The sequence below is a fragment of the Anas platyrhynchos genome, chromosome 4 (assembly GCF_047663525.1).
Source record: "Anas platyrhynchos isolate ZD024472 breed Pekin duck chromosome 4, IASCAAS_PekinDuck_T2T, whole genome shotgun sequence".
NCBI lineage: Eukaryota > Metazoa > Chordata > Aves > Anseriformes > Anatidae > Anas > Anas platyrhynchos.
In genome coordinates this window covers 8,606,291-8,621,933 of record NC_092590.1, presented here as the reverse complement: position 1 = coordinate 8,621,933, position 15,643 = coordinate 8,606,291, and the positions used below count along the sequence as shown (strand labels likewise).

Sequence of the window (15,643 nt, the reverse complement as noted above, 5' to 3'; positions counted from 1 at the left end):
TTTTCCAACAGGTTTGCATAGCCTTCCAGAAAGAACTACTCTTCTTAAGCAGCAGGTAAGGAAAATAACTTGGGTAAAAGATTTGGGGAGGAACAGGAAAGGACATTTAATATATTTAATCTTATTATACATTTTTCTACATTAAAGTCAACAGGCTGCAAATATATTCTGCTACAAAGCTTTTTGTAAGAAATATCTCTATAAGAAAATACATCTCATTAAACATTTCCTGTAAATAAATTATCCCAAATAACTACGGTTTGTAAGAGGAAAAGGGAGGGGGCTAGGCCAATGATAGGAAAAGATAAAAATTGCTGAGAGCCCATTTCTGCAATCCCCCCTCCCGCCCCCCCCTGCTCAAGCTGGGTTACATTTTCTTTTACATGTCATCACAATGAAGGCAGTAGAGCTCCTCTGTCAGTGTAAACAACACTTGCAGAATTGGTTCCTGTATTTTTTGAATATTTGAAATGATGCTATTTGTAAGCCTTATTCCTGCTTCAATTATGCGAGAAAAACTCCTCTGAAATAACCAGAGTTAAACTGGTAGAACTGTGAGATTAAAGTCTGACCGAGACTATTAAAAACAGAAGAAACTATCTCAGAGCAGTCCCTCTAGACCAATAAAAACCAACTCCAGTAGGGAAAGAGGCTTGTGAACTACTCTTATTTATACTCTTATGAAAGATAAAGGTAACGTAGCTGAGGTCTGTGTTCTAATTAGGAAATCTGAGTAGGGGTGTATAAAAGCTATAGCTTTAAAACAACCACTGATAGAGACATGTCAGTGGAAAAAGGTGTCTAAAGTATGGGTGACATGGTCTTAAAACTATATACTGGTGTCCTTGCTTTCAGAACTGATTAAACAGAAGAATCTCTTGTGTTATAAAACATGACAGTGGGTAATTTTAAACAGCTAATTATGGTTTAGCATTAGGTCAGTTATAGAATTGGTCTTTTTTAAAAAATTATCAGTCTCTTTACCAATGTCTATACAAAAGAATACTTGCAAATAAGTAAAATCAGAAAAAAAAAAAGTTTGAAAAGACCTGTGATAGAAATCAAACGATGTAGGCTGTCCTTTTTTAACCAGTACACAAACAATGTAGAGTTGTTAGCTGTTTTCACAGTCCACGTGCTTCCATCACTCCTGGCAGAAGAGTCCAGACTGAGAAAAGATCAAGTTCAGGTTGGATACACACGAGCCTGGTGTGCTGCAACATCCCATGATGCTTAACAGGTCAGTGTGGTCATACCATCTTCTTGCAGCCTTTTCTGCCGGAGAGGAGGTGCTCACAAGAGCCAATTCTTTTTTCTTTGCTACCTCTAAGAAACAAATCCATTTACGCTTCTGCAGAGTGCAACCAGATTGAGCACTGGTAGCAAACAAACAGCAGCCCATTGCTACAATTAAAATGTAAAACTCTGAGTTTATAGCACTATGGGCTAAATTGCCCAACGAGTGCCTACATTGTGTGTTACGACAGCAACAGTGGCACAATTTCATAGCTCTTCATGTTATGTACTTCAACACTCTGCTGTCTGTTTTGGAAATGTCTATAATGCATGTATGTTTAGGCAAAGAAAGTATATTTAGGACTAACGAGCAACTGCCTGTATATAATTCTGGATTCAGCATGCGTGTATTTGCTTCATCTGTTCAGTCCAATGTATACTAGCAGTAAACCGAGACAAATACAAGCGATTAAGTACCATACTATGACATTGAACTACATAAAGCATTTCAGTTTACCTAAATATACGAAATAAAACCCTGTTTAAAGGCCTCTGACTAGAGAAATTGCTGCTGTCTTGGAATCGCAAGATGGCAAGTTTTCACCTCCTTTGCGAGGGCCTGCAAAATGTAGCACTCGTGTAGCACTCTTGTCCTGCAGGAGCGCTTTGCTGAAGTGTCAGCCCTGAATGACGAGAGTGTATGGACATTCACAGTATCTGCATTTCCCTCTCTCACACCTGCAATGTGTATTTTAGTGACCAATAATGTGTTGACAGACAAGCCTTCCTGGAATGCGCTGCTTCCTATATGTACAATGTATACAATCTATTTAGCAGGCACTGTGATGCTGGAAAACCCCTGTAGCCCATACACTGAACCCCGGAACATCATGGGACAGCACAGCAAGGTAAGTGGCATTAATTTCCACCGTGCTTGTTTGCATACTAGCATTTCCCACAACCTGTAGGAGTTATTTACAGAAGAACTGCACAGTGGGAAATCTCCAGCTGCTCTTGTGTTTGCCACCAGCTCAAAAAGAAATGCATTTGTGACTTCTTTCTACTCCTACCCTAACTGTTGCTTAAGCCACTCCTCTTTCAGGTGCAGTCCTTGTTTCCCACCATGCTGTAACGCATTAAATACATAAAACCACAGTCACTTGATGCTACCTTCCCAGTCCTCACTCAGATTTTCTGACATACGTGAAGCCGTGATTTAGAAGAGGAGGTCGCGTCTTTCCATACTTTGCAAGACAGCCCCTTGGCACAGTCACATCGTTGGAAAATCTCCAGTCCATGGGAGCCTTTCTTGCGCTGTTTGGTGCACACCTCCCCCTGATGCAACACAGGCTTGCAAATTTTGGTCCAGAAATGGCGAGCACAGCAGTGTCCTTCAATACAGTCTGATGACCGCAGGCAGGGATCGCCTTCGTGTCCTAAAAAGAGTAAGCAAACTATTTTACCTCAGGGGAAAACGTGAAAATACAGGTTCAGTGCAGACTGATGCCAATGAAGCTCAGAAAAAGGAGAGATGATATTTCCATCTGTGGCTATTTGAAGGACATAAACACAAGGGAAGGGATGAATTAGGAAGGTTTGGGAGGGTAATTGGTGCAAACTCTCCCAAGACTTAGGAAGGAGACTACAGGTTTGTAAGCACAATGACAAGTGCTTAATTACATGACTGTTATAAGAGGAGGATGTGTACAGTCTTGAACAACTGAAAAATGAATTTTCGGTCCCCTCTGATACAGAGAAGACAGCAGATGCTATTTCAATCACAGGAATTGTTGGTTGATGTTACATCACTTCTGGAGTTGTGCTCTGAATTCTCACGATAGAGATTCATGACCTGGGAAATGACTGTGTGTTGCTGCTTTGCATTGCTGTACTTAAACAGCAATAACAGGAGAGTTACTAACTAATGAAACAGTGTAGTGCAAATGTACTCTTACCTTTTATGTGTGACAGCTTGGACTGCGGCCTCCCTAAGTTTTGCCATCCCAAATCCTTGCTAGCATAATGACCATTCTTCTTGTTGCGGGGCCCGTCTAGAGCAGGGATGTGAGGCGTAAGGATGCTTTCAGTTACAGGTACGCAAATACCTGTGGGGAAAAGTCGGTCAGTCATACATTTCAACAAGAGGAAAAGCAGCTGAGGAACATACTTGGGCCAGGATTGGGACTGGAACCATGAAAGCGAGGGGGTGCTGGGCTCAGCTTCAGCAACTCAGCTCTCATCACGGCTCTGTCACTGATCCCCGGCCCCTAATTTCATCACAGCAGCACTTCACTCACTGTCACCGTCTTGCTGTCACACTGGCTTTATGGTCTGAGCATCTGGAGACTGCCTTGGAGACATCTCTCTCTGATCTCAAGAGGAGAGTATGGGAATGTAAACAGTACAGTTAGAACCCCTCCAGGGAAAGTATCTCTAGGATTCACCGAGTCTCTTCTGCTTCCTTAAAACTATGGGTTCTTTGCAGTTGTCCTGCAAATCAAGCCACACTGACTGTAGCACTTGAAAAGATGCTGTGATTTTTGTCAGTGGCTTCATCATCTGGCGGTTTCCCCAGCCCAGAGGAGGAAAAAGTCTTAAACACAAGCCTTAAACGTAAAAACTACTATTATAGGTAATGAAGTGGAGAAAAGGTTTAAAGATACATTAAAAATACATACATATAAAATACATATATATATTCCTTGCAGTGCAGGATATTAGAAATGGCAACTGTGGCTTCCTGCACAGGCGTGCTTCAGGGAGAGGGAGGAAGGGGAAGGAGGCAGGGGAGATTGAGCAGCCTCTAGCCTGGCACAGCTTTTGAATTTCAACTCATGCTGTACTGTCACAGCTGTCCCTCTTTTCCCTTTTTGCCTCTCTTCCCTTCCCCTTCCAAGCTAGGCACCATCTGGTTCTGCATTGATATGACAACCATGAATCCACTTGGTCTAATTTTACTCTTTAACGACCTCTATTTCTCTTGGCTTGTTCAGCATAAAACTTCCCCTGTCCAACCACACAATGGATATGCAGTTATAAAATGGAGTCATAGATCAGACTGGTTTCCTATGATTATTAGATCTTGCACTTCTCTAGAATTAGAAGAGAAAGAAGATCACTCGGCATCTTTTCTAAGCCAAAAGAAAAAGACAAGTAAAGCTTATAGCTGATGATATTTTCAGCTTCAGTAAAAATACTGAATAAAATCCCTTCAGTAAAAGGGATTTTATTTTGATTTAGGAAAGAAACTGGAGTTACCCAGAAACAAATACTTCTGCTGAGAACATTTGGAAATCTATTTTCAGTAGATACTATCAAAATGCTGATTTTACAGAGGGAAAAGAAGAAATGACCAAAGAAGTACCATTGTTGCAGCGATTCCCAGGGCAGCACATTCCATCTCTGTGGCAACGCTTCTTCTTCCTCCGGCATATCATGCATGCAGATGTTGCTTGATGAGGACTGTGACAGTACCGCCCGACTTCACATTCCTTATCGTTGGTGCAAGGATAGGCCTGGTGGGTAAAAAGAAAAGTGAATCAGTGTGCAAGGTATGTATATAGTCCATTTCCAAATAAATAAAAATGAAGAAACCTGCAAGTGAGATACCATTTGCTTCGACTAGGAGATAGAGGAAGGGACACTTAACAGCAATCCTTAGGCTTAAGCTGCTGGTGGAACTGTATGACAACCTCAGGAATTACAAAAATACAACCAGATCCCTTGGTGATCATCTTTTCTTGCCTCAAACATGCGTTGGCACAAGAGGACTTGTAGTTCTGTGGGTTCCAAGTTCTCAGCCCTCTGATTCATAGACAAGAACTTAAAACTCTACAGTGAAGAAAAAAACAGAGCCAGAAAACTTGTCTCAGTAGCTGGAAGTCCTGATACATACTCTGCAACAGGTAACGTTTGAATTTGTCTTAATTCCATGAAGGAATTTTGCTTTGACAGGTGTCAGGTAGGATAGTAAGGTCACTGTTCTTACAGTCAGTGTCCACACCACACTGGTACAAACTCCCTTGCAGTTGCACCACTCCCCACTGACCCACACCATTTGGAAGAAAACAAACATCTCCATTCAGCATTTCCCTTTGATAACCTTTATGTATATGCTTAGTATACTCCTTAAACCTGCCAACTGTTAGACAACATCCCAATGGCATACAGCACAAAATCTCTTGCACATATAATTTCATGAAAGCAGAGAGAGACATACAAATTTTTCCCATTTTCATCAAAAACAACATTATCTTACAGGAAAACTGCCTCCTAAACAGAGGGTGAGAAGGTACTATACTTTCCTCTAAAAAGAGAGAAGGGCAAGCTTATTCCTACAAAAGGAAAAGCCACGATGCTTTAAGGACACATAATGACACCATCACATTCCAGGATCCCTTCTGCTGACTCCCACACAGCTACAAACTATGCTCACTGTCTGCATCTAATTTTACTGCCTATTAAATTAATCATAGATTTTTTCCATTCCTCAAAATTATACTTGAGGAATTTGTTTAGATAAAAAAGATGAGAATAAATTTTGGGCACTTTCTGGAAAATGATGTTTACACTTCCTCAACTAATTTTCTCCAGTGTTTTAAATGAATCAAATTGTTGTTTTTATTGTTTTAAAAATGACTCCTGCAATTATTTAACACAAACAAAAAGCTCAATTGACTAATTTTCAATGTAGAATTATTACTTTTTAAATATTTTTAATCAAGACTTGATTTTGTTGTTCTCAGGAAAGACAAACATGGGGGCTGTTGAGAATTTGCTGTGAAAACTATTCTTTTACATGGAGAACTACCTTTTTCTGTCTCTGTGCCGTTCTCTTGAGAACTGGAGAAGAAAGAGGTCTGATAATAAAAACATGCAAGATTTTCTAGCTGGGTGGACCCACGCCATTTTCCATGTGATTTCATTAGTTGTTTTCTTTTTCAAAATGTATTTTACAGTAACAAAAGAGCTGCCTGGATATTTCCAGAGTGTTGCTGCTCTTGTTACTCCTGCCATCTGAATATATGCATCTTTGAAGAGTGAAGCTAGAGTGCAGCTGTTTGGAGTAACTAGGCGTGTGCATACAGCTTTCTCCCTTAAGAAGAAGCATTTCCTCTCAAGTTCACCCTCATTCATCAGAGGAGGTCAGATCTTTTAGCTAGGAGTAGTGATAAGAGACAAATGCAAATGCTCACCTGCATGGTACGCTCAAGGCATAAGTGGATTCTACCTATTCTAGCAAAGCAGACCTAGATAAAATGCTCTCCCCTCAATCTTATCAGTCCTTCCTCTTGGATTTTTCAGCAAGGAATAGTTACCAAAAAATTATCATATAGCTAAAGTAAGACCTTACTAAACTAAATAACTGAAAATGCAGAAAAGTAATTTTGTATAGATCTGTGCATGGTTTTACTGAGTTTGGAAAATACTAACACTGCTAGCAGGGGGAAATGCAAATAAAAAACAGATGAACTAGCTAAAACCTGGAGATGAAGGCATTTTAGACCCTTGTCTGTCATCAAGACCTTCATAACCGCATCTTTTTTCCAATATGGGCATGTGGTATACACCTGCAACTTGTCAGCAAGAAGCCTACTTGCAGTTTTCTTTTGGTTCCTCAAATAGCTTTAAAAAAAAGAGTTCCCTGATTCTGAATGGTGCTAACGAATGCTCTTGTGTACCATATCTAGTGTCTGTTTTACTTTTGGCTTTTAGGCTGAGTGACATTTAAAAGACATCTAAGATATGCGCCTCTCAACTTGATCTTTAAGAATGGTGAAAGTAACAAAAGGCAATTTTGACATTCAAAATTGCCAAGAGAAGCAACATACATGTAACTCAGCCTTTAGTCCCACTCTAGAGCCCTGTCCTAAACCGAGATGACATTTTTGAAATTAAAAATAAGCCAAGGCATTCACCTACCACAGGCCAACGACTGCAGCACATCCACAAATCATTTTGTGTTACATGAAGCTCGGACAACAACTGGCAAGTCCACTCAAAACCCCAAAAGACCAGCTGCCAGCCAGCTCTGTGAAAAACCTCCGTGCAAATGCCTGATGCCATCAGTTGCCTTGATCTTTCTTCCAAAACCGCCATCCATTTGGTATCTTAGCTATCAATCACTGGGAGCTTGAAACAAAAATGTCTACATAGCCTTGTCTCCTAGTCACTAGACATTCACTGGAATAACTCCTACCTCCCACAAAGTTATTTCTCCCTCTTCACCATGCTCAGTATTAAAACACAAAAATAAAACAAAATAATATAGTGTGTACATAGCCTTGGCTAACACGAGGGAAGGAAAATGTGTTCATAATTGTCCCATTGCCAGCAGTAGCTGAGCATCTAAGTATAAATATGTATATATAGTTTAAGATACAGGATAAAGAAAAAATATTTGTAAAAACATACAAACTAACAAGAGTCTATGCATGAGTCGAGGGTTTTCAGACACTCTTACACCACAGTGCCTAAAACACAGTCTTTACGTTTGGAGAATAGCAGAGAACATTTCCTATATACAATGCAAAGACACAAATCAGTCCCAGATGGAGAGGGAAAAAGCAAGCTGTAAACCAGCTCTACTTCCCCAGCAATGATAACTAATTCTACAAGGCACTTCATCCCTTCACATTCTTCAGCTCTACATATCATTTTCTGGTCGTAAATCTCTATCCACTAAACACGGCTTTGATATTATGGGAAACCAGATGAAACTGAGATAAAATATGTAGCACTCCCTGAAGCTGCATTCAAACAATCTTGCTTATTTTTATTTTTTTTTTAGCCCAGATTACATGCAATCAGGTCACTCCTAGCATGGTACAACCTAGATTTACCTGTGATAGCGTCACATTTCCAGATTGTTTTCTGATGAAGGGCATCGTTTGCTGAGATGTTTTCTCCTCAGACATGCCAATTGGTTTTGTATCCTCCTATAAAATATACTGCTGAATATCTGTCCCAAACCAAAATGCACAGAAAAGATGTACTGGATTTTATGTTGGGGGTTTCAGGCTAGGTATTTAAATGGGTGCTCCTCTTTCTGAGCAAGGATGTCCCTTACATCAGTCCACCACGACTAACCTTTACCAGCTAAGTTACAGCAACACACAAACATTATCCTTTTCTATTTTGAGACAGAGGGAATCTCCATTCCGGTCCTTCCTGAGTTTGTATCCAAAATGCCAAGAGTACATGATAGAAATATCCAAGGAAAATAATGCAGTTTATAAAGGGGGAAGTGTTTTTTGTTTTTTCCTCCAGAGTTGAAAAAGTCCTTCCAGAACCACTACTGAGGCTCTCTCCTTTGTGTTAAGTTCGCAGTGAGGCTGAGGAAGCAAGTGATTATCTCGCTTCCATGACTACGTGGCTAATGCCGTGCCTTCAATTTAAGGAGCCTACAGGAGCGAGGTTTATTTCTAATTTCATCTGCCCCTTTTGCCAGAGGAAATCTATCTTAGCACCTTTCCTCAGCTGACTTGCACTGAGGCTTTCTTGATATGTTTGCTGGAGTCATTTGCTATCCCGCACATTTTATGTGGTCACCCTGAACCACGGAGTTTCACCACAAGCTGGAATAACACCGAGTGGTGGGGCCGTGGTGCTGTGCAGGCAGGCAGCCCGAGTCTCTCTGTCTGGCACTATAAAACGTAACGCAGAAGCACTCCAGCGGAAGAGTAAGACAGATGCTGTAATGTGCTGAAGGGTGAGTGAATAGTCTGATGGCAGGCACACGTTATAGAGCTGTGGGAGATAAGGGCTTGAATTTCAGCGTGGCCTCCAGCAAATATTTGAAGACAGTATTCCCGGCCAGTGTCTTAGTCACCAGGCTCCCATTTGCTCATATTATGATGTCTCATTTCTTTTTATGCTGAAGCTACTCCACGCTGTGCTAGCAAACTATGTCAGAGAAAAGTGAGAAGAGCAACTGGCATCCTCACCTAGGCTGTGTCATCACTTACCCAGCACAAGCAGTCCTAGACACCGCTGGCTGCAGACCCACCTCCAACACCGAGAGGAGCTGTACCTAAATAAGTGGTTTGGTGTAACAGATACCAGTACGGAGTCCCCCAAAAGCAGTTAAAGCTTTTTCTTTTTTTTTAAACACATCATAAAGTCCTGGTGCAGAGTCAGTCCTGGCAGATGATCACGGCTACTACCACTCCCAGCAGAAGAAACAGCAAGAAGGCTATTTGTTACCCTCTTACCGTGGATCCTGAGCAGTGCTCAAGAAGAGAGCCTCAGTCTCATGTACCACATAAATGACAAGCTCACTCTGGTTACCACACCAGACACTTGGCCAGGTTCTCTCTAACAAACATCCCACATTGGTTACTGGGAACTGACCTGCAGACTGGAGGAAAGCCTCTGTCAGCAGTAGAGCTGGCAAGTAAGAGCGCTGCGGAGCTACCGGGACAATCCTTCACTGCACTCCCCCAGCAAAGAGGCAGGAGCTGCTGTAAAGGTGAGACAAAGGGCACCAGGAAATGGATACACACGTTATCCTAGGAATAACCCTGCCTCCTAGGTACCAGCGTAGTAGCAATCACATTTAGGCAACTACTTGCACATCCCCGGTGATCCCTAGTTGTTAATACCCTACAGGAATACCCGTACTGTTAGGTTATGCTATCACATCCAGCAGAAATATTTTTCTGCTGTCAAAAGACCTCTTTTTTTCATATCACCTATTTTCACACTGTGTCTGTGAGACAGCTGACCACAAATGAATTGGCACCGCGACTCAGGTTGTGCCTCACTTGTTCCTTAAGAAGAAAAGCTTATTTTCCTTATTTCAATTAATTATACATTTATAAAATCTAAAACAACGGCTGTTGGAGAGGTGGAAGCTGACCTCTCTACAGCCAGTGTGCTAACTGGATGATCGCATAATTTATTGATCACATAATTTATTGATCATGAACTGAACTGTAGGTGAGGGAACAGGGTTTCCACCCTTCATAAAAGAGCCGAACAATAGAGCTCGCTGCTCTTTGCTCTCAGGACTGTGCACGTTGCTCAATATCCCACAGCCATCAGGCACGATGAAGCAACCAACTGGCTCAGTCATGGTCCTCTCATCCTGCTCTGGACAGGGCAGAGCTCTCTTTCTGAGCAAGGACTTTGTTCTCATAGAGCAAGCGCATGAAATAGCCACAGGGGTGCCAGGTCTGCTTTTGCTTTTCTCTCTCTCTCTCTCTGAGAATTAATTCAAAGTAAAAGCATGCCAACAAATTAGGAAATGCAAACATATGCTTTCAGCAAATAGCCTGATGTCAAGAATAATTACAGAGAATACAAGTCACTGTTTGACTCCTTGGGTTAGGCTTGATCCTGAGCAGAGATCTCAAAATTGTTTTGTTTTTTAGCAGATCAGGATTGATGGGGCAGTTGCATGCAACACGTGGCCTGTAGAGCTAGATGAATACATTGCACAATGGATTTGTCCCAGTCAACTCTGGAGAGGGAACGAAGATCCTCTCTGTGCAAGGCAATGAAAAGACCTAATGGGATCTCACAGGACACAAACCTTTGTAACAATGGAAATAAGAGCTCTTTGCTCAGAACCACATAAATTGGATAACACAAAACTGAAAAGAAAAAAAAAAAAGCGCAAAACAAGCAAACAAACAACAAAAACCCTCCTCCTATAGCTTTTTTTCCTGCAAGGTGACTGAACTGCTTTCTGATAGCTTCTCACATGTGTTCAGACAAATCCACGTCTAACAGACATACTTTGCCTCGCTTTGTCCTAGCTGTGAAGCAAGCACGTAAATTAAGATGCGGATGGGAAATGACCGCCATTTACTACTATTTTGTTTTTAATCCCAAATGAGAAAAGAGCTTATCAGCAGCCATCTGGAGCAGTGCAGTTTTCCCACAGCACTGCTGATGTTGCTGTTTTCTATTCTTAGCTTGACACAAGCATAGATGATAGCGAGGGACCTCACTGTGCACAAGCAGAAAGCCACGGTTAATTTATCCCATGGAGGAAATCACGCTGTGCTCTCAGACAGCTCCAGACATGGATCCTGTCTCAGACTGATCTCATCAGAAACTCTCAACTCTCGGTGACTGCTGTGGCACAGACCATTCCTGAAAGCAAAACTCACAGTAGTTGCAGTGAAACAGATTTACTCCATTCAGTTGCCATGACAAGCTTAACGATCCCATTTTTTATTTTTTTCCCCAAGCCTCTTTCTTGTTCAAACATCTCTGACCCACTTCTCTGCCAGACCCAGCGAGAACAGCACCATCTTCTGCCTCTAGATTAAGCACAGACACTTTCTTCGAGCAATAACTTATTTTTAACTCTTCAACTTAAAACAACACTGCTGTTTATGAGGTCTGATTCAGCCTGACATGGTGCTACATTACGGATGTGTACATTGCAGCCTCCAAAGATCATTCCTTCAAACTGTGTGGCTAATGGCCCCAGAAGCCTGCCTTATTAAGACAATAAATATTCGTGTTTGAAAGTAATACTCAATCCACTGCTAGACCACCAGGGGAAGAACATTTCTAAAACATGCAGTAGTCCAAGCTCTCACAATTTGCGAGAGCCAAAGAAAACTGAGATCTTAACAACCAAAAAACAAACTTCACTGAGGGCTCTCTGAACCGGCACGGCTGCAGGACTCACGCGGGTCCTGACTCAGGTTTTCCTCATCCCAACAAAATGTCGTGGAAAACAACCTCCTGCTCGGCCAGCAACAGGGACTTGCACAGGGAGATGTGCTTAGGGAGGAAGCGTGTGGCTGCAGTACCTGGGGAAAGAAGTCAAACACCTTAAAATAAACATGGGAGCTGTTGCCCTGTTGCACACACGGCTCTCCAGCACAAATGGTACCTCTTCCAGTGTGGCCAGAAGACTTCCAAAGACCTTTCATCTAATGGAGTCTCAATCGTACTGTGATCTGATGCGATCTCCCAGCCATAGGGTGGTCAACTAGCATTTCTGGTCGACAGCACAACCTCTTGTTCAACAGCTCACAATTCAACACCTGTTCTTACAGAACTTCCTCTGGTCTGTGTCCTGCTGAGAAGAGGTAAATGGGGAGTCTCTTTAAAGCTGGCCTTGCCTTCAGGAGGACATACAGAGAAGCTAAACTAGAAGGCTGTAGTGCTGAATTGAGCTACTCCAGAGTCACAGAGGTGACCAAAGTTAAAGTGGCTCAGTTGAATGCCTGGGTAAATACTGCTATTTGCACTGTGTTGGTCTTAATTTAGTGTGTTCCACATGAGCTGTGAAAGTATAAACTCATAGGTTTAAGACACTTTAACTAATACACCTTCAAGTTTATTCAACTTGATGCTCCTTCGATTCCTCATCTAGATAAAACCTGGAATGAGCTCTATTTCCAAATGACTTAAAGGCCAGCACACTATGCCCAAAACATCTTCAGATATATATTATCTATACCATAAAACAGCATAAAACGACTGCCAGGATGCAGCATATATCTCATTGTTCCCAAGGCAGCTCAGCTCTGAGTCTTTCTGTGCTATCACACCTTTAAGGTAAGTTACCAGCCTCAGGCTCATACTGGTGTCACTCTGCTGAATCCTCCCATGTCAAAGGAAGCATACCATGTGTCCTGCACTATGCATGCAGGTGCTCAAATTTCTCTTCCCTCCCTTGCATCACAACCATGGGACTACACAGCAATGCTCAGCCTTTGGAGAGACCAGGAGTCTCCTACACTGCAAACACAAGTCTTGAGTTTGAAGGAGACCTCCTCTTCCATAAAACCGGTACCTTACAAAAGAAATGACTAAAAAGGTTCAAAAGCATGGGGAAGAGTCATTTTGTCCCCACATTTTAGGGGTTTTGTCCCAGTGTACATGTATGTGGTTCATACATGCCCGGTAAACTACAAGCAACAGCACGACAACAGACAGCATCAAAACAACGTTAGGTAATCCCTGAAGCCAACAATGTAGTGCTAAATCAATGTGACAGGAAGCCTCTAGGTCTTGATTTTATGTCATTTTCGACTGCATCACCAAAGACCGCTCAGAGAATAAAGGTTTGCTAACACGCACTTTGTTCTATGTCCAGCCTTTGCAGCAGACTCTTCTTGTCCTTTTATCTCTGCCTTTTCCCCACCCCTTTTCTAATGGTTTTGCTTTTTAGTTTTGTCTCTAATTGGCTGTTCCAGAGTAGGATTCTTCTGGCTTTTTGATCAGCGTGTTTACTGCTATGGATGAGCAGTAGGTTGCCAAAAATGGTTTTCCCTCGGGATCTATTAACTCTAGAAGTAGGGGTTATTTTATTCATCTCAGAACATTGCCCAGATGGAAGCAGCTATCAGATCCTGTGGCACAGAAAGCACCAGGCACTAAACTGCAGGTAGGTACTCAGATATTACGACTGGGAGTAGAGTAACATTGCTGGGAACCGGCAGCAAATCACTGTTCAAACACCTGGATCTGCATGTCCCCAAATTGTGATACACTCTCAGGGTGGAGCTTTTATTGGGAACCATCCCTGCAAACATGCATCCAGCAAGAAAGATGAGACGACAGCTTTACTTTCCGAAGTGCAGCTACTGAGGAAATACACTTCCTTTGCTCTTAAACACCCACAAAGTCTAGGAAAAGCAAGGGGGAAACCCTGTCATATTGAAGTCAATGCAAAAATTCCATTTGTCTGCTCCAGAGCCTGGAGAGAAAATGCTTCCAAGTTATAACCATTTGTGCAGTGTCTGCAGTCCTCATCCTGGAAAGGACTCCTAGGTATTCCCTGCAGAATACACTTTGCACTGCAGAATACACAGCGTTTAAGACACTAGTTTTCAAAATGCAGTTCCTCTGGCCCTCCTGCTTAAAAGGACAGCTCTGAAGGAAACATGAGTTCATGTCAGCTGGTGAGACGGCCAGAAGAAGACGAAGAAGATGAAGGATGTTTCTTCAGATCTTACATTTGGTCTGCATAAGACTAAGAAACAGGAGGAACCTGTAACGCAACCTGGCTTTCCCCATCACAACAGCAGGAAAAATTACAATACAGGAGCTGCAGCTCCTCATCCTGACTCCTTCCAGCATCAGCTGTGCTTGCAGCAGGGCCAGCAGTGCTCATCCACTGGGACAACCTGAAGAGCTGCCATCCTGGGGCAGGGCTGGGGCACAGCCACCCCCTGTCGAGTGGTGAGTCTTGGGTTGCTCCCTGTTCAGCTGGCTCCTCAGCAACAGGGAAAAGGAAAAAACATAATGCGAGGCTATTAAGGCGAATTATCACACTTGACACAAAGGAGGCCAAAGATGGCAGAAAAGGAAAGGACCCTTACAGCGTCATTAAAAAGTCATCATGCTCTTATTATATGATTAAGTTAGGGCTGCCTACTCGACTTCAGCCTGTGGTAAAAATCGTAGCAATCAAGGTTTCAACACTATTTACCCTTTTTTTTTTTTCTCCTTTTCTTTTAAAATGCTCCTAGTTAATTTTGCACAAACAAGCAAGCATGAACAACACAGCAAGGCAAGAATAACTTGTGAGTAAAACCAGATGAACACTAACATATTTACATAGTGTAATGACTTCACTATTAATTCAAACAAACCCAGGCCCCAATTCTCCGAAGAGAGAGCTCAGCACATGCACTCCAGGAGGCAAGAACAGGGTGGCTTCAGACTACATTTCTGTCTGCAGTCCCGGAGTGAGCAGGGGCTGCTCTTGGTTTCAGCCTGCAATAGCCACCGAGGGACCATCTTTCATTCCAGACATCGCACTCTGACTACGCCCTCTTCTCGCTCTTACGGGCCCCTTTCCATCTCCAGGCAAGATTTCTCTCAACACTAGGGACCATAACACAGAGGGGATGGGACGAAAATGTGGAAATCCCTTAGGGTCACAGTCATGCGATAAAAAAAAGAGAAAAAAAGTAGACTCAGGTTTTGTATCTGCAGGGGATGGGGGAGCAGAATAGTGGCAGTCATTTCTTGATAAAGGTACCAAAAAAAGTCCAGAGAAAAAGATTTAATCCTATGCAGTTCATAGATCAAGTCAAAAAGGACACTGTGCTCTTCTAGTGGTGATCAGCACACAATTACCTAGGATTCTGGCACATAGCATTGGATTAACTATAGGTCCAGCCCCATCCTCAGAATAAGCTGACTCTGCAGCTAAGACTGCAATTTGTCCTCTTCCCCGCTACGTTTTGCCATATTTTCTGGACTTATGTTTTCAAGCACTCTCGTCTAGTCTGAAAATAATATTCTTTATGTGGAGTTATGGAATCTCCTCTTTGTTCCTAGATGTCTTGGATGTTAATCAACATAAAGTCATTAAAAAGTTTAATCCCCTATGCTTGGCACAACATCAGACTGCGAGCAGTTTCTTTGTAACAGTCTTTGGAATAAATATCCATTAAAGATTTGTTTTTTCCTTATACTGGTCACC

The 15,643-nt window shown here is 42.3% G+C and overlaps 1 protein-coding gene and 1 long non-coding RNA gene across 12 annotated transcripts in view; one reads left to right on the top strand and one right to left on the bottom strand.

The window, feature by feature from the left end:
- Positions 1-113, top strand: part of LOC106017186 (uncharacterized) — a 125,640-nt gene extending 125,527 nt beyond the window's left edge. For all 3 annotated transcript variants that reach the window (XR_005265421.2, XR_005265422.2, XR_011808821.1), the window contains one exon: positions 12-113. This is a non-coding gene — a long non-coding RNA (uncharacterized lncRNA). The remainder of the gene's footprint in view (positions 1-11) is intronic.
- Positions 82-15,643, bottom strand: part of DKK2 (dickkopf WNT signaling pathway inhibitor 2) — a 116,707-nt gene continuing 101,145 nt past the window's right edge. For 7 of the 9 annotated variants that reach the window (XM_072036935.1, XM_072036938.1, XM_072036934.1 and 4 more), the window contains 4 exons: positions 8,079-8,174; positions 4,601-4,751; positions 3,192-3,341; positions 82-2,672 (listed from right to left, as the gene is read on the bottom strand). In XM_072036935.1, coding sequence (XP_071893036.1) covers positions 2,422-2,672; positions 3,192-3,341; positions 4,601-4,751; positions 8,079-8,174 — 648 coding nt within the window. In that variant the 3' untranslated portion in view covers positions 82-2,421. The remainder of the gene's footprint in view (positions 2,673-3,191; positions 3,342-4,600; positions 4,752-8,078; positions 8,175-15,643) is intronic. The other 2 variants (XM_013099861.5, XM_005019820.6) reach the window with 1 other exon arrangement.